At 52.4% G+C, this 21,814-nt stretch overlaps 2 protein-coding genes across 2 annotated transcripts in view; one reads left to right on the top strand and one right to left on the bottom strand.

Moving 5' to 3' along the window:
* The window catches only part of DOCK6 (dedicator of cytokinesis 6), a 54,099-nt gene that overhangs the window by 25,215 nt on the left and 7,070 nt on the right, over positions 1–21,814 (bottom strand). Inside the window, exons 2-14 of the mRNA XM_036740772.1 lie at positions 16,065–16,152; positions 13,584–13,759; positions 13,428–13,496; positions 12,576–12,705; positions 11,684–11,896; positions 11,323–11,408; positions 10,013–10,079; positions 9,052–9,201; positions 7,837–7,917; positions 7,353–7,509; positions 4,719–4,843; positions 4,428–4,521; positions 3,207–3,369 (exon numbers count right to left, since the gene is read on the bottom strand). Coding sequence (XP_036596667.1) covers positions 3,207–3,369; positions 4,428–4,521; positions 4,719–4,843; positions 7,353–7,509; positions 7,837–7,917; positions 9,052–9,201; positions 10,013–10,079; positions 11,323–11,408; positions 11,684–11,896; positions 12,576–12,705; positions 13,428–13,496; positions 13,584–13,759; positions 16,065–16,152 — 1,599 coding nt within the window. The remainder of the gene's footprint in view (positions 1–3,206; positions 3,370–4,427; positions 4,522–4,718; positions 4,844–7,352; positions 7,510–7,836; positions 7,918–9,051; positions 9,202–10,012; positions 10,080–11,322; positions 11,409–11,683; positions 11,897–12,575; positions 12,706–13,427; positions 13,497–13,583; positions 13,760–16,064; positions 16,153–21,814) is intronic.
* ANGPTL8 (angiopoietin like 8) lies at positions 980–2,974 on the top strand. Its single transcript, XM_036758056.1, has 4 exons — positions 980–1,304; positions 1,548–1,709; positions 2,270–2,379; positions 2,510–2,974. Exons 1-4 carry the CDS (start codon positions 1,014–1,016, stop codon positions 2,535–2,537), a joined length of 591 nt encoding a protein of 196 aa, XP_036613951.1. The 5' UTR covers positions 980–1,013; the 3' UTR covers positions 2,538–2,974.

Genomic DNA, 21,814 nt, shown 5'->3' with positions numbered 1-21,814 from the left:
AGTGCCTGGCACACAGTAAGCGCTCAATTAATGCTTGTTAGCTATCTGTTTGCCGTGCTGTTTTTCTTATTGATGAATATAGATTCAAAAATTTTAAATGAAATCTTGCCTCCCCACAAAAAAAGGCCAATAGTCCTATGGCACATGTGGGGTGGATAGGGATAGGCTTTCTCCCAACTTCCAACTGTGGCCTCATCCCCCTGTATCCCAGGGCATCAAGACTAGGCAGAGCTTGCTCTTTTCCAGTACCATTGGCCCCCCTCCCCCAGCAGGGGATAGGGCAGGGGGAGACGGTCCTTCCTCAGCAACTAGCCTTTCAAGAGAAGAAAGCCCTGTCCAGTCTCACTGGGGGCCTTGAAGGCCAGGACCAGCCATAGGTGTAGAGACGGATGGAAATGGGTTAGGATCTCAGTTTCCAGGATGGGCTCATAATGACGAGGGGCAGCCATAGGACGGTCCATCCGTCCTTCTCACTGACCATGTACCAGTGCCTCTAAGGGGATGGGGGGTGGGGGGTTTGGGGCTCTACTCCCTCAGCATGAGTCATGGGCTATCGGAGTAGGGAGGAGGAGGAGGAGAATGGACACCAGGCTCCCCAGGCCCTGAGGAGGGGGCTGAGTGGGAGTACCAGACAGCTCAGTCCATGTCCCCCTGGTGAGCAGCGTGACTCCAGCATGGCTTGCCACTGCCTGACCTCCACCCCAGACCAGCTGTTAGGGAAGGGTCCAGCTGGCACAGGCCTCGTGGCCCCGGCCCCTGATGCAACTCTCACCCCATGTTGGCCTTGCACAATTAGGGCCTTGCTTGAGGGGAGGAGAAGGCTGAGGTTGGATCCGCCTCCTCCCTATGCCACAAGTTAACGATTGATCTCTGGGGGACAGGAAGGAGAGGTAGGAGTGCTGGAGGTCAGCCAGTGGGCAGTGCCCAAGGCATAAAAGAGAAAGGCCGGAGGCCCCAAGACAGCAGTCGTCAGGCTCAGTCTTCAGCCGCTGGCTTCCTCTCCCGGTGCAAGCATGTCCCTTCTCTTGTGCCTGCTCATGATGCCCAGCCTGGTACTGCCTATGCCCACACCGCCCAAGCCAAGCCAGGAGCTGGCACTGCAAGATGAAGTCAACATCCTTCTCCACGGCATCCTGCAGTTTGGTCAGGCCCTCAACCGCATTTATAGAGCCACTGAGGCCCAACTTGATGAGGCTAGCCGCAGCCTGGGTCTTTATGAGCAGACCGTGGTTATGCTTCAGGAGGATCTGGGCAGTACCCAGGCACGAACACAAGAGCTGGAGAGGAGTCTAGAGGAGATCCAGGTAGCTGAAGACGGGGGAAGTGGGTAACCCAGCGGACAGGGAGGGGTGAGGCTGGCTGGGGAGATGGAACTAGGAATGCTACACTCCCATAGGGCTCTTGCCCTTCTCTGGACACCCTATATGGCCCCATGCATCTGCACCACTCAAGTTACCTGCATCCTCTGGAACCCTTATTCCATCGGGGGCATTTCCCTTAGTTCAGCCTCCCCGGTCCCTTCTCAAACATCTGCTCTCCTCCCACAGGCAGAAGAGAAGAGCTTGGAATTACAAGCTCAGGGAGCTGGGATCGCACTCAAGAAAGTGATGGAGGGGCACCAGGTTCTTCAGCAGAGAGTGGAGAAGCTCCAGGGGGCCCTGGCAGCTGTGGTGCCCAGAAACACCCAGAAGGAGCTTGAAGACCTAAAGGTAAAAGCCCCTAAGAGTGCACTGGGGAATGGGGGGTGGGGGAGGAAGCAGATGCTGGCTCCAGAGCCCCATCCCTGGGGTCTTAGATAGCTCCCTTTCCCTCCAGGTCAAAGGCAAGCAGAGGGACAGAGATGCCCAGGGAAACAGGGCCAGGGCCATCCCTGATGGCTACAAAAAACCTGTGGGACTGGAGCAAGGGTCCTGAACTGAAACCCAGTAGAGCTGAATTCCCATTCAACTAGGAGAAAGTCCCATAAATGCTCTCAGTTTTCTCATCTGTCAAGTAGGGACCCTGCCCTTTGTCTTTTGCTAGAAGAAAGTGCTTTGGGCAGTGCCCAAGCACCAGGAGGCAGGAGAAGGAGAATGAATTTATTTTCTCCTTCCTCCAGTTTGGGCTGACTTCAGAGAAGGGAAGGTGGAGGGAGGATCCCAGTTTCTGAGACACATTAGAGGACAGGCATGGAAAGGTAGTTGCTGGTTGACTTCAGTTCAGGGCTGGAGGCAGGGTAAGTGCCAGGATGGTGGCTGCTTGGAGCTAATACCCAATCCTGCTCCCACAGCTCTATGCGGACAAACAAAGTCAGATCATCTGGTCCCTGATGGGTCACATACAGAGGCAGCAGCGAGAGCTCGACCAGCAACGACAGCAGCTGTCTCACATTCGGGAAAGGTGAGGAAGGGGCTGGGCTGGGGGAGGACAAAGGAGGAACCGGGACAGCCTGGTGTCCTCCCACCCTGAATCCTAGAGGACCATGTCCTGAGATGTCTAAGTGTGACTGATGGTTCCCTCTCCCCTCTAGGCTCCAAGCTGGAGCACTCCCATCCTGAGCTAGCTGGGAAAGAAGACCGAGCCCAAGTAAGATGGCCCCTGGAACAAGGGCCTCAGCAGGGGAGAAGACGATCATTCCGATCCTTGCTGACTCTGAACGTCTGGAGAGTATGCTCTGCACTCAGAGGACCTGAGTTCAAAGGCCGGATGTCACTTACTATCTGTGTGACCTTGGCCAAGTCACAACCTCCCTGGACCTCAGCTGTAGAATGAGGGGAGTGGACGGGATGGCCTGAGGTCCCCACCAGCTCCGGAGCTATGATCCCCACGTCCCTCCCCAAGGGGCCTCTATGGCAGTGGCCCTGCCTAAGAGCTTGGAGGGCTGAGGGAGGCTGGCCAAAGCATTCGGGGAAGCTGGCCAGAGGAGAGGCAGCCTCGGGGCTTGAGCCCCCAGGCAGGCTGCAAAGCTGACATTAAACCATGGTTGTGGCCGGTAGATGCCTGTACCTGTTTCTTGGGGAGGGGAGGGGGGAACTGTGAGATCTTAAAGCTTTCACTGGGACTTCATGGCCCAGGCACAAATGCCCCAAACCTGCCTCTGAGTCCTGTCCAAGAAGCAGCATGGAAGAAAAACTGAGAGCATAGGCCTGGCAGACAGAGAGCAGTCTGGGACATGAAATTCTACCCAGAATAAAGCGTAGCCCTCAGAACTCACCACTGGGACCCACCTGTAGCTGGTGAAGGGGGCATAGACCTCTCGGGCTGGAAACTCCAGGATCTCCTTGGTGGGGCGGCCGCGGGGGTCGGGGTACGGCTTCACGTGCAGCAGCTCCGGAGACAGGCAGAAGTGGGGGTTCTCAGGGGCTGGGGAGATGTCGATCTTAAGCTGGGCTGTAGGTAACAAGGTAGAGGGAATGTTTAGGTCTTGGCTAATATTTGTACCTCCATCTTGGAAGGCCCTCTCAGTCCCACCTGTGCTAGCAAGCCTTCCATGACCACTCTGGCACACACAGGGCTTTCTTCTGTCTCTGGACCCTAAGCATCTACTCTCATCTCTACCCAAGCTGGCTCAAACTGGTCTGTGCAGAGCCAGGGCTGGGCCTGGGGACAGGGTGTCTGGATGTACTGATTCCTGGGGCTGAGAGTCTGGGGACGGAGGTGTCTGAGGAGGAGGGTATTCAGGTTACTATTCCACATCTGGAATCATGGAGGATCCAGACCCCACAGGTTCTGGCTGACAGTCCTTTTACTATAATCATAAAACATTGGTTTATCTGAAGGGAGAATACTGAAAATCAGTCCAGAAAGACAAAAATAAATAAACACTCTGGGCAAGGAGGTTAAAAGCAGTCAGTGGAGGAAGGGAGTGAATCTGGAAATGAAAATTTAAAAAGAAAACAATGTTAAAAATAAATAATAAATATTTTTTAAAATAAAATTAATAGAATGGGGAAAAAAGCAGTCAGGCCAGGGGCAATCAGCAGTAGTTCTCAGGAGCTCCCCCAACAAAATCTTAAAAGCCTCTTTTATACCCTTCTGGCCCAAAGAGAACACAGCTAGGACCCAGGGCAATCTACCTTGGAGGAGATCAAAGATAACCAGACTGCCCCATGTCTGTATCACAAACAGCTTCTTTGCTTGCTGGTGTCTACTTGGTGTTGTGGGAGTGTGTATGTGTGTGTGTATGGGGGCGGGGTTCCACAATAGAGAGCTAGGGACAAAAGTTACTGGGACTGAGGGATTGCTGGGGACAGGGATGTTGAGGGATGAAGAGAGGGAGAAAGAGGAACCCATGAATAGGGGATTCTTAGGAAGAAAGGCATCTGGCAATGACAAAAGGACAAGGGTGTGTGAAGATGGGAAATCATTGGGGGCAGGGTGGTGAGTGGATCTAGAGATAGGGAAAGAGGTGGCAGGGATAGTAGGGGAAATACTGAGGCAGGCAGTACCTGTGACAGGCCGTAGCCTCCGGAGCACTGAGGACGGTCTCCTCATGTCTGCCAGGAACTTGTATAAATCTTCATCACTCAGTCGGTCGCCCTCCTGCAATGTGGGCCAAGAACACACTGCCTTAGCTTCTGCCCTGCTGTGAGATCCCAGGCCCATCACCCATGTTCTCCGGATGTTACAGACCTCATTCTAGCCCTCTCATCAACCTCAGATTTGAGAATCTTCCCTACTAACCCTAGCATTTTCTCACAATGCTTCAGGCTTCACTTCGGCCTAAGGACCACCCCTACCTGTTTGAAGAAATTAGTAACTGTCAGTGTAGCTGGGCGAAAGTTAGAGAAGCTACAGGCATCATCCCCAATGCTGGCCCGCTCAAAGGCCTTCCTCTTCCTCTCATTCCAAGTGGACTTCCGCTCTGAAATGGAGGGGAGTGAGAAGTCAAAAGAGAGGCTGGGAGGGGAAAGAGAGATTCAGGAGACAGTGAGATGAGGAGAGAGACAGGAAGGAGAGAGAGATGAGAGGATGAAAATGAGATGGGAAGCAGAGAAAGAGATGGAGGGGAGAAAAAGTGATGGAAGAGGGAACAAGAGGAGGAAAGGAGAGAGATGAGAGAGAAAACAAGATATGAGGAGAAAAGGAGAGATGAGAAGAAAAGAAAGAGAAATGGGGAAGACAGATGGGAAGGAGAGAAAGAGGCAGGAAGATGAGGAGGAGAGACAGAAGAGAGAACAAAAGATGGGGAGAAAAAAGAAATGAGAAGGAAAGAGGTGGAAAGAGAAAGAAATAAGAGGAAATGAAAGAATTAGGAAGGAGAGGTAGGAGAGAACAAGAAACAGGGAGAGATGGGAGGGAGATGAGGAGAGAGATGTGAAAATAAAGACAGCGATGGAAATGAAGACACACATATGAGGAAACAGAAACAGATGTAGTAAGAAAGACGGAGGATTATTTGGTCACAGGTGTGCTTGTGTGTGGGGATAGGGATGGAGAGGTGGGTCAGACTGAATACACTACCTGCACTCATCCACTACTCATTCTGTTCTACTCCAGTCCTGACCCCCCCCCCCCCCCAAAAACCAGTGGTGGGGGTTAGAAACCTTTGCAGAAAAGGCTCAGGAAAAAAGGCATAGAAATCCTAGATGAAACGTCAAAGCTAGAAAACTACTTGAGACAGTTACTGTTCCTTTCTTATGTAGACATTTTATTTACTTAAAGTGGCAGAAGTAGGACATTTTTGTGAGAAACACAGAAAAAGTCACTTGAAGAGAAACGTAAACCATTCTGGGAGAAACTGAAGCATCTCAGACCAAAGTTCTAAAAGGAGCCAAGTGAAAGCATGCCCCTCAGAGGGAAGGGTCACCATGGACAGTAGAGATGGCTGCAATAAATTGCTTCCCAGCAGCTAATTTGAATTTGATTACTTTAAGGATTTTGAAGTTTCTTACTGGGAACCTCTAAATCAAAGAACTGTTTAGGGACCATGGGAAAATTGTACTATTAACCATTTGCATCATACCAGACAGAAAAGTAGATTTTGGGTTTCTCAGCGTAAGGTAGAGGTGGGTCACTCCAAGCTGAGGAGGCCCTGATTTCATAAGCAGGGGAGTCAACGAGAAGTCAAAGAATGAGAAGGCAACTAAAGACAGTGAGAGAATCTGGAAGGTGACAGAAACCGATGGAGCTGAGAAAACGACGAGAGCTGAGGATGGCTGATTAGAGACAAGAGGGCTCTGCGCTTGACGTTAGGAGCTGATGTGATGAGGCAAAGCTCTGAAGCGGGGAGCTGACTAGAGAAAAAAGCAACATCCTATGCTGTGTAAAGAGCTGGATGGGGAGAGGCTGCATCATCACTCTCTGGCTCCCTCTATTGCTCGAGAATGGGAAACTCCTCAAAGGTTTGCCTACCTTGCCCTTTACTGCCCTCTATGACTATGAAACCTCAAAGTCTAGAGAGGAAGATCTGGATGAATACCTTGGCACATTCAAGGATTAAAGAGGAAAAGTTATTGAGGAAGGGGTCACTGAAAGCATTCCCCCCATCCTCAACTGTAAAATAATAATAGCACCTCCCTCCCATGGTGGTTGTGAGGACCAAATGAGATAATATTTGTAAAGTGCTTAGCACAGTGCCTGGCATACAGTAGGTGCTATATAAATGCTTCAATATTAGTTTATGCTTCACTATTAGTTTCTGTAAGTTTGTGCCTGTTGTTCTGTTGTATCCAACTCTTCATAACTTCATTTGGAGTTTTCTTGGCAAGCACACTGCAGTGGTTTGCCATTTCATTCTCCAGGTCATTTTAGAGATGAGGAAACTGAGGCAAACAGGGTTAAGTAGCTTGCCCAGGGTCACACAGTATTTAAGTGTCTGAGGCCACATTTGAACTCAGGTCCTCCTGACTTCAGGGCCGGTGCTCTACCCACCACACCACCTAGTTACCCCATCTTACCTAAGTCATGACCACAACTGGGTCTAACTCTTATTCTAGCTTCTCCAACTACATACATGGTCCTTGCTGGCTGTAGAGCCCTATCCTCTGAACAGGTATGCTTATGTCCTTGCTCATGCTGATCGATCTTGCCTCTGACTGAAGGGCCTCCATAGACGTCTACATTCGAGGGGGCCAGGATCAGCAACTCCATCTAGTAAGGCCTCTCCCAAGGGCAATAGTTACCCTGGAGCAGGGGTGGGGAACCTGTGGCCTTCTAAATCCTTAAGTGTGGCCTTTTGACTGAATCCAAATTTTACAGGACAAATTGGATTCAATCAAAAGGCTGCATGTAAGGACCCAGAAGACCACAGCTTCCCTGTCCCTGACTTGGAGTGCTTGAGCCCAGAAGGGTATTCACACCATAGCTCTCCCCTCTCTCCTTCCCCCACCAATCACACCTTGTGTCCCAATGGTCTCCCTCTGCTCACTCACCACTCTCAGAATCAGAGGAGTCTCGGTCCATGGAGCCAGCACTGCTGATAATGTTGGCCAGGTGCACAGCGGTCCAGGCAAATGGCATGCGGTAGCGGCCCAGACGGCTACAGAACTGCTCTGCCGCGTGACGTAACTTCTCCAGCTTCTCCTTGTTCTGTGCCCCACCAGAGACGTGGTTTCCCCTTAGAGCCCTAACACTGGCCCCCTCCTTCCTTACCCTGACATAGCCCAGCAGGGCTGGGCATTAGAAAGCTGGGTTTTCAGCTCTAGCTCCACTGGTGACTGGCTATGAAACCCTGGGTGGATCATTCTGGGCCTCCATCTTTCCCATATATAAAATGGTGACATCCATGGCCAAGGACAGAGAATGCTAGCTATGGTTGCTTCAGGCTGGGCTGTTCTGGGGTGGGTGGGGAGAGGTAGGAACCTACAGGGATCTTCCTTACCCCCCACCTCTGGTCTCCACCTGCCAGGCTCTCACCTTCACAGCATCTGACTCCTTCATGACCATGTAAGGCTCACAGCATTCACCAATATCCCCTTGCTGTAGGACTTTCTCCAGCTAGTGGGAGAAGGGAGGGTTGAGAACAGAAGGCTAAGTTAGCTTGAGGAGTAGGAAGGCAGACGGGAGATGAGGCCTCTTTGGTTCAGAAAGACAAGTAGGGATGAAGAAGGGACAAGGCTGGACTTTGTATACCAAGGTCTGAGAATTGGATCTGGTCACGGGTAAGATCTGGGCTACTGATCACTGCCAGCTGCTACCCAGAGCGGGGCATGGAACGGTCCCAACACAAAGCCCTTGAGCAGGTCACGGAGAGGAAGCCTGGGGACGTCCCTCACTGAGAGGACACTGTTGGGAAAGGTGACCCTGGCTCCCTGGCCTATAGAGACACAGTAGATTTTTGGTAAGATCAGAAATCACAGGAATCGTAGAATTTAGAGCTGGAAGGGGCCTCAGAGAGAATGAAACCAGCCCCTTCATTTTACCAATAAGGAAATCATTCAGTCTAAAGTGCCCAATGTCACACAGGTTATAAGCGACAGAACTGAGATCTGAACCCGGGCTCTTTGACTCAAATGCCAGTGCTAACCCTCATCTCACATATCCAATCTCGTCCTCACGGCCCCTCCCATCTATGTCCCCTCTCCACTCCCCCTGCCCAGTGCTTAGTACAATGCCTGGCACATACAGGGTAGGTGCTTAATAAATGCCCACTGACTGAATGACAGGCTTCCTACTATACCATACATTGTCTGAGGGTTCTAAACTCTCTGCCCTGGTGGTCTGGCCTTACCCACAATTCTCAACTGAGCACACCTCCCAACATGAGCCCTCGGGTCCAACCAGGGTTCTCCATCCCCAAATGCACGAATATCCTTCCTTCCTCTACACCATCGTCCTAGCCCAAAATGGCGTATCTACTGCTATCCATCTATCCAAGTCTTGGGCATTCCCTCAAGGCCCAGCTGAAGGTGCCCCTCATCTGGGAAGTGTTCCTGGACTCCCCAGTCCAGAGTGACTGCCTCCTTCCCAGAGCCTGGGCTGCACAGCCTGCCCCTCAGTTACATGCTGTCCTTTGCTCCTACCCTTCGTTCCGTGAGTATCCCATGGCCTGAAGTGCCTGGGAGAAGGTATACTACAGCTCCTGAGGGCCCCCAACTCTGGAGAAGGGAAAAGGGCCCAGTACTCACTCACCTTAATGACCAGGAAGATGTCTGGGGAGGGATAGGTGATGGAAAAGATGGCAGAGCGTGCCAGGGTGGAGATAGCCGGATGTGCGATGTGGGCCCGGAGCAGACCCTTCATGTGGTCAGAGTTCAGGTCAAAGTAGAAATTTTCTGAGATCTGTAGGTGGGAGACATTATGGGAGAAGCAGCTGTAGTCACAGCTTCCAGGGAGCCCTCCACACTCTCACCCAGGCCCAAGTCAATCCTAACATTTAACAAATGCCCTACTTAGAAGCAAAGCTCTATGCTAGGTGCTGGAGACATGACCTTAGAAGTGAAACAGCTCTCTGGCCTCAAGGAGGTTAGGCTCTAGAGCCCCTAGGAATTGGTGGTGGGCGTGGTATTATTATTCAATATTATTAATTTTTGACCAGACCTGTGATTTTGTTGGGATAAGGCCATCTCCCCCCAAGGCAGTTCATGCCAGAAGCAGGGTGTGAATCCACACCTGCCCCGCCTCTATTCACTGCACTACAGGGCCTCTAGACAATGATTGTAATTAGCAAGACAAAGTCAAGACAAAGTGCTTTCAGCTTTGCAGAGTGCTGTCCATATAATATGTGACCCTCATGTGAATCTCCCAAAAACCATGTCAAGTAGGACCAGTATACCTTATTCTAGGCAGCGGTCCATTTTCAAGATAAGAAAACTGATGCTTCTCTAGGTTAAACGATTTGCCCAGGGTCACACAGCTAGGAAGCTTAAATCTAGGACTTCCTGACTCCAGACCCAACACTTGTTCCATTCTGCCCCAGGTACAGAAGTTGGTAAATACAAAGTATTTTGAGGCAGGGCTGATGGATCAGGAATCAGGGAGGGTCCCATGCAAGGGAAGGCAGGGTGGCTGTTACTGACCCTTTCCCACACTCCATGACAGGTCTCTAGGACTGAGCTGTGCCTCCCGGGGGGACCCGAAGGGGGTTACTCACCTTCTTCTTTTCTCTGATGTCATACAGGGCAAGGATTCCAAAGATGGGCTCGATTTCTATCTCAAACCTGGATGAGGAGGAACATATGGAACAAGCCTGGGCCCCTGCCCCTCCCTGGCTCCCTGAACACTGGTAATAACCTAGGAAGCCAGCAGCCCTTCCTGGGGATTTCAAGCATGGTTCCCTAAGAACAATGATGACCCACATTTATGGCATGCTTTTTTTGAAGGGGAGAAGGAAGGGCAATTGGGGTTAAGTGACTTGCCCAGGGTCACACAGCTAGTAAGTGTCTGATGCCAGATTTGAACTCCAGTCCTCCTGACTCTAGGGCCGGTACTCTGTCCACCGCGCCACCTAGTTGACCTGATCCTGAGCCCTCTTAGCACTGACAACCTTCTCCTTTGGATTTCTAACATCCTGGGTTTCTTGGTATGATTTAAAGACAGGGCTTTCATCCCCCTGGGTATTCCTGTAGACCTCCTATGCTCTAGTGGACGGTCTTGCATCAGCTTCCGTGGCCAAAACATAATCATTCCCCTGGCTGCCCAGATAGTGGGAAGGGTCCTCCTGGATTTTCACCAGATCAGCTGTCCCATCACCAGGCCTGCACTTAGGGTCAACGTAGGGTTGGCCTCACTTTGCAGATGAGGAAACTGAGGCAGACAGCAGGTAAGTGACTTGCCCAGGGTCACATAGGTAGTAAGCATCTGAGGAAGGATTTGAACTCAAGTGTTCTTGATTCTGAAGTCCAATCTACTCAGTCTAACTACAACTTAGAAAGACATCTGACATTCCCTCCCCCCTACCACATGATACAGGTACAAAATACATGGGGGTGGTGGTGGTGGGGGAACAGGACAGGAGGGCATGTCTACACTGATGAAGTTAGAGCTTTATCGAAGAGACAAAGCCCCATCATTATGACCGAGGAAGATGGCACCCACCACGTCAAATTTGCGTAAGCTTTTGATGACAGTAAGAGGGGACGTGCCTCCTCCAGGAAGCCTTCTCTGATCTTCCCACCTCGGTGATCTCGGCCTTGTTTGGGTTTCCCCAAGGCCCATTCTGCCTTGCATTATGTGTTCAGGTCTTATTCCTCCTCTACTCCCCCCACAGAGGCTCTAAACCACCTAAGGGCTAGAAGTCTTTGCCATCTCTGTGTCTGCCCTCGGTGTCTGCCATGAGGGCCCCTGCACACAAGAGACCCTCAGGGAACGGTTACCACCACCTGAGCATCCACCAAGGGCCCGGGGACCCCTGTGGGCAGTGGGGGGGCAGGGGAGAGGAAGATGACATACACCCTCACTCACTTGAGAGACAGACACTTGACGAGGATTCTCTGTCCAAAGTGTTCTTTGGGGGGCTCTGGAATACTGCAACGCTCAACAGCCTCATCCTATGGAGAACACAGAGAAAGTAACCCTCACCCACTCCAGAGAGACACAGAGAGACACAGAGGCACCCAGAAGCAAGAGCTCCATAAAGGGCGCAAAGGCAGGAGTCTGTGGCCAGGCTTCTATCTGCAAACGCTAGGCCAGCCCACCAGAGATGTGAGGCATCTCGTCCAAGGTCACAGAGCCGGTAGGCCAGGATTTGCATTCAGATCCTCTGATTCTTCCCCATTCTCCTCTGGCTGCCCTTGGGGCCACGTGTCACTGTGGTGGGGCTCACCTCATCTGGGGCAGGGTATAGGGCCAAGAGGTCTCGGGGTCGGTTCTGCCTCCGCAGCTCCTCATTCCTCCGGTCAATCTCATCAGGGGCCGTGTGCTCCAGCAGGGATGGCAACAGTGAGTCTGCAGCAGAGTTTTTCAGGTCGAAGATGTTGGAGGCCCAGCTCCCCCGGGGTGTGTCGTCCAGGGAGGCTGAGCAGTGCTTCAGGTCATCCTTGGGGGGGGACAAGAAGGAAGCAGAGACGTGCTGAGGGAGTCACCCAGGACTCTCTGGGCCCTCCTCTAACCAACAGATGCTTCATGTAATGATTAATATTAAAACAGGTTTATATGCCCAGAGATCCTGCTGGTTAGCTAAGGGCAGATGTGGCTGGCTAGGGATGCCAGGCCCAGAAAGAGAAGAATTTACTAAAACCGAATTCCCAAATTGGATAACTAGAGACGGATTGTAAATAGAATCCTGATCCCAGACTAGCTGCACTGACCCTGTAGCATCAGAGAAGGTGGAGTTGGCCCAGGTAGGCATGTCCAATTCTGCAGGGTTAGAGCAAGCATGTTTCGCCCAGATGGGAAAGGGTTAAATAATAATCATTAATAATAGCTCATATTTATATAGTGCTTTACAAATATCATCTCATTTTATCTTCACAACAACCCTGGGAGGTCGGTGTTAATATTAGCCACGTTTTACAAGTAAGGAAACTGAGGCGAACGGAAGTTAAATGACTTGCCAAGGGTCACACAGCTAGTAAGTGTCTGAGGCTGGATTTGAACTCAGGTCTTCCTAATTCCAAGTCTAGCACTGTGCCACTTGGCAGCCCTGCAGGGTCAGAGTGAGTATGTACAACCTAGAAGACGGGGGTCAGGGTAGGGGTTTCTAGCCTGGGCCTCACCAGGTCCTCAGAGCCCATCCTCTCCTCTGCGCCTGAATCCAGCTCGAAGACCTGCCGGGCCAGACCCTTCTGCCGCTCTCGCTGCCTCTCAGAGGTATTGGGACTGTATGATGAACTCAGGGACTGGTACCTGGCAGAGGTGAGGAGGGCAGGGGCAGGAGGAGAGGGTTAGGGTCCTGTGGCAGGGAGCCAAGCCCTTGGGAGTTCTGGTCCCTCAGCCCTAGCTTCTCCCTGGAACTTGCAGGACAGTCTACAAAGACCAAGTCATCGGCTTGGAGGGTAAGGCCTGACCTCAGATGGTCACACATGTACTGGATTCCCCGTCATGCACCCATCAGTTAGTCTACAGCTGTGGGATCAGCTCAGGCCGGGGGCCCTGGGTTACCTGGGCCAGGCTGCCCATGCCCTGATACCACTTTCCCTTACAGAGTTAGTGGAAAGATCAACAGAAGGACAGGAAGGAAGGTTCCCTGGGGTGGGAGAGTTGGGGGTGGGGTCATAGCCAGAGAAGTCAGCAGGATCTCTACTAGAAGAGCTGCATCTCAGTTCAAAAACAGGCTCAGATGTGAGGGACTTCTCTCCTACTCCCTGGAGAGGCCAACCGTCGCAGGAGGCCAGCTGAAAACTCCCAAATACCACCAAAATGCCTCTGCTTTCCTCCATCCACCCAGACGGGGCAGTGCCCATCTCAGTTTTCAACTATCATGAATAATGCCCATTTTATATATAGGGAAACTGAGCCCCAGAGAGATTAAATGCCTTTTCAGTAGTAGAGCCAGGCCTAGTACTCAGGTCTCCCGAGTCCTAGCCCAGAGCTCTGTCCTCCAGACCCACTTCCAGGTGATCACTTACTTTCTCCGGACAATGACCCAATCCTCAGTATAGATTTCAATTGCATCCCTCACCCGAGCATCTAGCTTCCTGTTGGAGGAGATATGAGAAGCGGGGTATCAGTGGCCAAGAGTAGGTACCCCAGATCCAAGGCTGGACAGCGGGGGCGCCACTCACCCTTCTTCAGGTATCCCTGGCTCTGTGGTCCGGCACTCCCGAGCCTCCAACACCAGCTCCAGGTCATCAGCTGGGAACTCCATGAGGTCCCGGAGCGGGCCAGGCTCTGCATCCAAAGGGTGGTTCTGCAGGAAATCTTCCAGGTCCAGGGGCTCTACAACCTCTGTCAGTGGAACCTGGGGGCAGAAGCAAACCCCACCCCCCACCCCCAACTTAGGGTCAGATACTTCCCAGAGCAGGAAGAGGGCTGACCTAAGAGCAGAGATACAGAAGCTCTGAGCTGGAGGGGGCCTTAGAATCCGGTTCATCCAGCCTGTCCCGGGGCAGGGATCGATCCCGGCTAGTCTACAGCCGACAAGGGTCATTCAGTCTCCCCTGCAGGACCTTCAGCCACTGCCTTCCAAGGCTCCCCGGCTACTTCTGGCCACTGCTGATGGTTCACAAGTCTTTTCCTTATGTCAAACAGAAATCTGCCTCTGTCACTTCCTTTATTGTTCCCAGTCATGTCCTCTGGTGCAAAAGAAAACACACTGAACTCTTCTTCCCCATGACAAGCCCTGAGTTTGAAGTCAGCCTAGGCCACAAGGCCTAATTTACATATTGGTAGACTTGAATTACTAGCTGTGAGGCCTGGGGCAAATCTCCTTCCCTCGCTGGGTCTCAGTTTCCCTAACCGTAAAACTGAAGGTCTCTAAGGTCCTTCTTCAGCTCAGTCATTCTGTGGTTCACTGTCCCCCTCATTACCCCACCAAAACCAGGGCTGGGGCTTATCCTAGGAGGTCTGTCCCTCATCACTTGTCAATATCAACCCAAACAGCAGAGGGCAGTGCTGATGACAACTGAGTGAAGAGGAGAAGGAGGTGAGGGATGGGAGGAGGGGAAGAGAAGAGGAGGAAGGGGAGAAGGAGGAAGAATAGAAAAGGCAAGAGAGGAGGGGAGGAGGAAGAAGAGAGGAGGGGAGAGGAGAAAGGAGAGGTAAGGGATAGGAGCAGGGAAAGGAGGGAAAGAGAAGAGGAGGAGGAAGGAGAAGGGGAAGGAGAGGAGGGGAAAGAGGGGGAGGAGGAGGAAGGGAAGAGGAAGAGGAGAAGAAGGAATAAAGGGAGGAGGAGGGGAGAGGTGAAGAGGAGGAGAAGGAGAAGAGAAGGGAAGGAAGAGGGAGGGAAGGAGGGAAGGAGGGAGAGAGGGAAGTGAGGGAGGAGGAATAAAGGAAGAAGGAAGAGAGGTGAAGGAGAGGAGGAGGGAGAGAAAGAGGGGGAGGGGAAGGCTCTGGGAACTCAGGAAGGGCAGAGAAGGAGGAAATCTAGCCCTGGTTGAATGGGAAGAGGACTTAAAACTGAAGCAGAGATGTTCCTTAGACCCTACAACTGGAACCAACATGCAGTTATTGAGAGAAGAGAACCCAGCAAAGGGATGAGGAGCAGGAGACCATGGGAGCCAAGGCAATCTCTTCCCAAAGTCAAAAGCCTGAGAACTGAATGGAATGAGCCTGCAGCCCTGGAGCTTCAGGCTTCCCTTTCCCCACCCACAGGCAGAGATACCCAAACCACAGGAGGAAGTGTGGATGGGGAACCACAACAACCACAGGGGACAGTGGAAGGAAGGAAGGGACCTTAGCCCTAGACCAGACCTGGCTGAGACATCGAATGTCAATACCAGTCTCCTTTCCCTTTTCTCCAACCATTCCTGGCCCTCTATTAGTCTATTCCAATCAGATTGCTAACCCTTCCCCCTTCTCCCAACTGGCTATATCTTCTGTGCTGCTCCCCTCCACCCCAGGGTCAACGGGACAAACTCTCTGGGACTAATGTTGGACCAGACATCTCCCAGCTGGGACCCCTCCTCTTCCAGGGCTCAAATATTGCCCCCCCCCACCCCTCCCAAGCTGGACAAAACCAGGGGCCTCTGACTGGGTGTCAACTCCTATGGCATGGCCCCAGACAGCTGCCTCAGTCTCCCTGTCTGTGATATGGGGAGGAGAGAGGTTTCTGTACCCCAAGGCCAGGGTGACTCAGTAAAGGAAGGCCACAGGTTTGTGAGGGGCTTCCAATGGTTGGCTGAGGTTCAAGCCGCTGTGTCCAGCGAACGGGAACCCCAGCCACATTGGCTGTTGTCAGGAGTCAGGGCAGCTGTGGCTGCGTGCTGGCAGATGGCCACAGTGGCCTGTGTGAGCCTGGGCATGCAGGTGCATCCTCATGGGGGCAGAACCACACAAGCGCTCATACATGTAGGCATGAGCATGCCTATGTGTATTATGAGCAAGCATGCCTGTGTGTCCCTCTCTCTGGCTGCCATGAGACTAAATCAAGACAGCAACAGGAGGAGCTCCCAGGCCAGCCTGCAGCAGTAACCAGATCTGCCCCCACCTGGCGACAGGCTCCAGTTCCCCAGCCTAGGGTCTGTCCACAGCAGCTGTTCTCCCCTCTCCCTCCTCCCCCCCAACTTCCCTCCACCCGCCCCCCAGCCCTGGGCCCAACTCACAACCTGCTGGGAGCCACTTCTCCTCTTGCAGAGCTGAGGGGAGCTGCCATACTCTCGGGAAACCTGCTTCCTGACTTCTGCTGCCACCGTCCTGCAGGGCACAAAGTGGGCTCAGAGGGACAGAGGGGTGGGTGAGCTCTGGAGCCTCCTTCCACATTGGGCCTCCCATAAGAGGCTCAGGATACCCCCAAACTCCTGCTGGGGGAGAGGAGTCAAGAACAAAACCAGGAGGAGATGCCCTGGGACCCAAGAGTCCTGCATGTACCCCATCAGTAACCAGAATGGATGCCAGTTACCACCGCCTCCTTCCCCAGGGATGGGCTGGAGACAGTCATGAGGGGCAGGGAACCTGGAAAAAATGACCCGGCCTCTAGATCTCCACTGATTACTTACACTTAGAGGAAAAGGGGTGACAGAAGACAAAGCACAGGAATTCTTAACAATCACTCTGGACCCCAACCCAAACTGGTATTGGATCTAAGACAACAGGTGCCAGGGGCTTGTGCGCTGGGAAATGTGGGCTCTCGGCTCCTTGACTTCTCAGTGAGGACCTTAGCCTGTCCCTTGGCCTCTGTTCTCTTCCAAGGTGAGACGTTTATACATACGATGGGGTACGTGGGATGGTGGGCCAAAGGCCAGGGCTAGGAGCAGAAGCCCTGCGTTCTAGTCATGACTTGGTAGTTTAATTCAATTATCCTGTTTTTTTTATTAAGCATTTACTATGTACCAAGCACAGAGAGGCAAATACAAAAGTGAGACAGTTCCTCCACTGGAGGAGATTACATTCTACTGGACTGTGTGTGTATATGTGACCGAGAGTCATTTCTTGCCCCCTTAGGGGGTGTGTAGGGCGGTGCTGCCCAGAATTCAGCCTGGGGATAGGCTCAGGCCAGGATCTTGCCCAAGCTCCTAGGGAGTCACTGGTCCCTCAGTACCCAGGGGTGACAGCTCCCCTCAACCCTGACCGGCTGCAAAGCTTTATGAACACACTGGCCTCCCCACGGGTGGGGGATGGGGTGAGAAAACAACAGAGTGACTATTTGCCTGGACGTGTCACTGACAGCCTGTGGCCCGAGTCCTCATTGTTGGGTTACAGGGCAGGGCGTTGGGGGCAGCTATGCCTAGCACATTCATGCTCTGGAACAATTCCCCTGGAGACGTGAGAGAGAATTCTCATCCAGGGCCAGTGTGCTAGCCAGAGCACTAACCAGGGTGCCCACAGAATGATGACCACAGAGACCTCTCAGCAACTCAGAGCTGCATCCTGGGGAGAGGGGGAGTAGGCGTATTACCCCTGTTTGACAGACTAGGAAACTGAAGGGGGAGAGACTTGTCCCAAGGTACACAGTAAGTTACCTGCAGATCCAGACTGGGTCTTCTGTTCCCCACTTACCTGATCAACCCCCCTTTTTAAATAGTATTGCCCTGGCCCTAGCACCAGAGCAGGGGAGGTGGTAAACCAACCCTGGGCCCCCCTCATGCCCCCACAAGAGCATGGCCGCCTGATCAGACCAGGACAATAGCCGTCCAGCCTTCTCCCTGGGCTGTTTCCTGGTGACACAGACATTGTTCCAGCCTGAGCCGAGCACAGGCTCTCACATCCTCAGCTCTACCCACACCCACAAATGTGTGTGTGTGTGTGTGTTTGCCTGTCTATGTATACAAACAGGCATGTGTGTGCCCTGTGTTTGGGGGCGGGGGAGGAGATAGTATCTCACACCATTTGGTCCTGGGGAGTCACTTCCCAGTGGCTTCAGAACAGAGATGATGCTTTTCGAAAGGGTCAGCAGTCCCTGGAGCACAAAGGGAAAGGATCTCTGGGCCAGGTCTGTCTGGTGGCTCCCTCAAGGCCTGCTCCCATTCTCAACAATGCCCCCGCCCCCATCAGACTCAGAGTGACAGCCTCTGAGACAGAGCCGGGGAGATTTCAGAGGCCAGCTGGGCCACCCCCCATCTGACAGATGAGAAAACAGACAGCCCAAGAGGGCAGCCTCCAAACAGCCGTCCAAAGTCAATCAGCAAATCAGCTAGGGATGGAGTGGCCGCCTTCTTGGGCAGGCCTCATCAGCAAAACAATGTTGACCTTCTGGGCCTTCCTCCTCCTTCTCTACCTCTGCTCTATCCCTCTGTCTCTCTCCTTCCGTCCCTTCTCTTCTGTCTCTTTCCCTCTCTCTCTCTCTCCCTCCCTCTCTTGTCTTTCTCCTTCCCTCTCTCTTTCTGTTCCTCGCCGTCTTTCTGTCTCTATCTCTGTCTGTCTGTATCTGTTTCTCTCAACTAGCTCCAAGTCTTGCAGGGAGTAGGTAAGGGAGCTGCAATTCAAGCCTGGGTCCTTTGAGTGCAAATCCAGGATTCTTTCCCCCCACACTGTTGGGGAGGACCCTGGAAAGCCCTTCTCTCATGTTGGAGGCCCTCTCCTTCCCAAACGAGGCTCTGTGCTCCCTTCTCTCTGCCTCCCCAATCAAGCCCTGAACCTGCACCCTAAGGGCATCAGAAGACACACACCTAAGGGTATAGGGAAGAAGTTACACCAAACTTGGCTCAGCCGTCTCCCAAGGTGCTGTTACCAGATCTCTCAGGCAGGCTAAGAGATTTCTGAGGATGTAGGACAGAGACTGACAGGGGCTTTCGGAGCCCCAGCTGAATGGCTGAGCTGAGGTCTTCCTGAGACAATGGGAACAGAGCATAGCTCCTCCTCCTTCCTCCCCATCCCCCTCCCCCCAGCAGCTGCCAGGCTGGGAAGGGAGGGGTTCTGGCATTCCAGGCTCTGCTTCCCCAGGGGAGTCCCAGGGGGAAGGCAAAGGGCTGGGCCTGGGGGGCAGAGGGGGAGGGCCAAGCTGTCAGGAAGAGGTCCAAGGACAGGACCCTTCAGAAAACAACCAGTCCGGCTGGAAAGGAAGTCAGGCCAGCCCTCTCCCACGCTGCCGGCTTTGGGGTGCGCTCCAGGAAGGCCCTGACTTGGCTCTCTGTGCTTCAAAGACAGTCCCAAGTGTCCTGGCTATAGATAGGGGAGCCACCAGCCCTTTGGACCACCCCATCTTGTACTCAACCAGTCCCTACTTGGGGGAGGGGGCATACACAGTAACTGATCCTTCAACTTGCTGGTTGAGTCCTTCACCCCCCAACCTGTGGGCCCAGTCAGCCTTGTGCTCAGCTAAACAGTGAGGGTAGGTGAGGAAATACAAGAACAAATAAGGCCGTTAGACAAGGAACCCTCAACACAGTTACAGGTCAGATAGAGACATTATATTTTAGTTGGCTGTGGCCTGGAGTCAGGAAGATCTGAGTTCAAATCCAGCCTCAGCCACGTACTAGCTGGGTGACCTTGGGTAAGTCACTTAACCCTGTTTGCCTCACTTAACCCTGTTTGCCTCAGTTTCCTCATCTGTAAAATGAGCTGGAGAAGGAAATGGCAAAGCACTCCAGTATTTCTGCCAAGAAAACCCCAAATGGGGTCACGGAAGAGTCAGAGACAACCAAACAACAACAGAAGTATGATATAAAGAGGAGGGGGACAGGACTAGAGGGGTTAATGGCCTAAGCCGTGGGTGGTCTCAGGCAAAACATCCCCAATTCAGACAGCTATCCACCCCTCCCTTTGAAGCTCCAGCCAACACGGCCCCAACCTGGAGATCTCTGAGTCCTGCTCTGACTCCACACATGGGCTGAGATCAGACTGGACTCCAGTACAAGATGAATGGCCAAGAGGCTTCCTTCCTGAGCCCCTTCAGACTGCTTCAGGAGCCTGGCTCTAGGAGCTGGGATGACAAACTCAACTGTGTTAGGCTCCCCTCTCCCCAGCTGGTGAATGGGACTAAGGATTCTGCCCATTTGCACAGAATCAATGAGATGGAGAATCCAGCTCTCCAATCTCAGCAATGGAAGGGACCTCAGAGCTAGCAGTCCGGCCCATTACCTATGTGGCAGCCTCCAGGCTTCCTGAAAGAAAACATCCTCCAATTCCACAAAAGCATCGCTGAGGGCCAACTATGTCAGGCACAGTGCAAAGACAAATGCAAAATAGCCCCTGCCCTGAGGGAGATTACATTTGCCTGGAATGCATTTTCTACCCGTCCAGGCTTTAACTACCCTTTAAGACCCTGCCCAAATTGCACCTCCACTGGGCCTCACCAACCTTCCTTTCTTCTGCCTTGCTCCCAGTTTGGACCCTCAGGGTCTGGGGTCTGATATATTATTCTGCTGTGCTGTGTCCTTCCCCAATGACCCATGGGGGTCAGACTGTGAAAGTCTTGTCTCCCTGGGACCCTCCACTGTGTCCTGAACCCAGCACCCAAGGAAATGGGCCCTGTGTCTTCTCAGAATTCCCTATTACAAGGTTAGGCTCTTGTGGTGGGGGAAGAAAAGGGGAGGATTGGGGGGACTTCCTTGCTACTAATTAGTGAATCAGTCTAGGATGTAGTCTCTTGTTTACCCAGGGGATGAGGAAGGAATAGAAATTTGGAACATAAATGGTTTTTCCTACACACACACACACACACATGTTTTTATCCAAACACAGGACAGGATGGGGAGGGGTTTACAGAGATTCCACCATCAAAATGAGGCTTTCAGGGAACATCAGGGCTGCCCTGCCCTCCACTGGGGCCTGAGAATCTGGTTCCCTGGCCTAGTGACCTGCCAGCTCCTGCTGGTTGGACCCCTTCACTCCCACCCCACCTCTACCCCTCCATGCTCCAAGCTCCCTTTTGCTGCTCCCAGCCGTTCAAGTTCTTTTCCCATCAGCCCCAAGAGCTGGGGCTGGCGGCAAAGCCCAGGGCAGAAGCTGACACTTTCTACCTTGTTTTCTCCATTAGGGCTGGCCTCTTAACACTGTTCCTTCCCTTTCCCTCAAGTGAAGACACAGCTTCCGATTACTGCTGTCTGTTGACTGACAAGCAGACACTGGCAAGGAGTTAGTGGGCTTGGAGGCTTCTCACCCATGGACAGACTGATGGCTCCTGGCCTCTGCTGCTGGCTGAGAGACAGGCAATGGACTCTGGGGCCTACTGCTGGCAAGAGAATACACTGGGCTCTGCTTTACTGAAAGTGGTCTCTTGAAGGTCACCAAAGGCTTCTTAATTGCTAATGATCTTTTCCCAATCCTCAACCTTCTTGACCTTTCTGTGGTATTTACCCCTGATGACTACCTTCTCTTCTTGGAGACCCTCTCTGCCCTTGGTTTCTAAGATGCTTTCTCGGAATTCTCTTCTCTTACCTGTCTGATCCCTCCTTCTCAGTCTCCTTCACTGGGTCATCATTTTCTTCCCACTCCCTAACTATACATTTCACAGTCACAGAATTCAGAACTGAAAGGAAACTCAAGTGGCCATTTAGTGGCCCATCACTGAAAAACAATATTTCCACCAAGGAGCCTTTTCACGAAGACTTCCAAAGAAAGGGAAACTGCTATAGACAGAGGCAGCCTGTTCCCTTTTGGGAAGGCTCTCATTATTAAGAAGCTTTCCCTGATATCAAGCCCAAATCAGCCCTTCTGCGGCTTTCCCTACTGTCTCTAGGTCCACCTTCTGAGGCCAAAGCAATTTCCTTCTCAACTTTTCAAATACATTTGAAGACGGCCATTCTGTGGTCCCCCTGAATCTTCTCTTCTCCACACTAAACATTCCCAGTTCCTTCAACTGATACTCACTGAACTCAAGAGCCTGCACCATTGAGACTGCCTTCCTCTGGATGTGCTCCAGAGGACCAATGACTTTCCTAACATGTGGCACGAAGACCTGGACACAATATCTCAGAAG

Source organism: Trichosurus vulpecula, chromosome 1 (genome assembly GCF_011100635.1).
Source record: "Trichosurus vulpecula isolate mTriVul1 chromosome 1, mTriVul1.pri, whole genome shotgun sequence".
Classification (NCBI taxonomy): domain Eukaryota; kingdom Metazoa; phylum Chordata; class Mammalia; order Diprotodontia; family Phalangeridae; genus Trichosurus; species Trichosurus vulpecula.
Note: the sequence above shows the minus strand (reverse complement) of the source record. Positions and strands in the feature narration are given on the sequence as shown.